This window comes from Fragaria vesca, unplaced genomic scaffold (assembly GCF_000184155.1).
Source record: "Fragaria vesca subsp. vesca unplaced genomic scaffold, FraVesHawaii_1.0 scf0510459, whole genome shotgun sequence".
NCBI classification, from domain to species: Eukaryota; Viridiplantae; Streptophyta; class Magnoliopsida; order Rosales; family Rosaceae; genus Fragaria; species Fragaria vesca.
In genome coordinates, this window is record NW_004440934.1 from 1 (window position 1) to 1,264 (window position 1,264).

The following is a 1,264-nucleotide window of genomic DNA, read 5'->3' on the forward strand; positions in this document are numbered from 1 at the left end:
AGCCAATTTGGTGATCGTTAAGGCCCTCAAACTAGAGTTTTTCTGGTATGAACACAACCGGACAGAATTCAGTCCGGCCATTTGTTTTTCGAGTTTGAGGGCCTTAACGATCACCAAATTGGCTGAAATTTTGCAGAGATGATCTACACAATATTATCTAGATACTAGACGGTGGAGATGAGAAAATTCAATCGAAAAGTGGTGCAAAAATAGAAATCCGCACCAAAGTTTTGGTGCGGACGTCCGCACCTGAGAATTCCTGTATATATATATATACACACACATACATACCGTAAATTAACTGATTATTTTTCAGTACTAGTACTGGTTACTACTTACCAACTGTATTTGTAGGTTGACATAGTATTGAGTTCCACCGGGGACAGAAACTTGCTCAAACACCATACCAAGTGTTATAGTCTTATCTATTTGAACAAAACCTGGACAATCTGTGTTGTAGCAACCATGCACGACTCCATTTGTTGCTTGCTGCATTTTGTAAAAGAAATTTATGTTTGGATATATCAATAAGCTAATAATACCAAATATTGTGTGATGGTAGGAAGAGTTAGAGAATACATACACCCCAAATTGCGTATAGATGAGTGCGACTATCACTAAACTTATTTGTGTTCACCTGAAATGAAATGTTCAAAAGAAGACATCGACTTAGTGATTTTTCCATTTTTACAATTAAAATTTACATTATGTTATATAATCCGTACAATCCATCCCACACGTATGATACTGAACTGTTCAGCTTCTGGGGAACCACCTTCAACTGATAATACAGATCCACTTAGTTGTCCAGGAGAAATACTAGGGTTGATTACAGTGACTGCTCCTCCAGCTGCATAATGTGGACCAGTTCCATCCTTTGTTGAATATCCTGCATACTAATGTGTAGACAACAAAACTCCATTGTTAAGAATAATTCAAAACTGCATATGTTGTACAATGTTTATGTATATAAATAAATATATATGGGAATAAAATATTAAAATTTACAATTAACTTATTAGGTTGGTCATCACCCGCATCTGTAGAGTAATTATAATATGGGAATTGTTTCCTAAAGCTAGTTTCCCCTCTTGTTATTAGTTCTTCCTTTGTCACCCTCAGAATGGGAACAGTTCCCTTCAGACATCCTTCCTCAGTCAACCCAATTGTTACAGTGCTCGGTGAGGTCGCAATTTGCACATCAAGGTTTTGAGAAAAGCTTGGTTCCATCTGCCAATATATATATATATATATATATATATTA

The 1,264-nt window shown here is 36.0% G+C and overlaps 1 protein-coding gene across 1 annotated transcript; it reads right to left on the bottom strand.

Annotated features, from left to right (window-relative positions):
* Positions 1–339: 339 nt before the first annotated feature.
* LOC101312688 lies at positions 340–1,230 on the bottom strand (the record flags this gene model as incomplete). Its single annotated transcript, XM_004309261.1, has 4 exons — positions 1,009–1,230; positions 726–896; positions 584–637; positions 340–489 (listed from the first exon to the last, which is right to left on the bottom strand). Coding segments are annotated over exons 1-4 (597 nt in total), but the record flags the coding sequence as incomplete, so codon positions are not given.
* Positions 1,231–1,264: the final 34 nt, after the last annotated feature.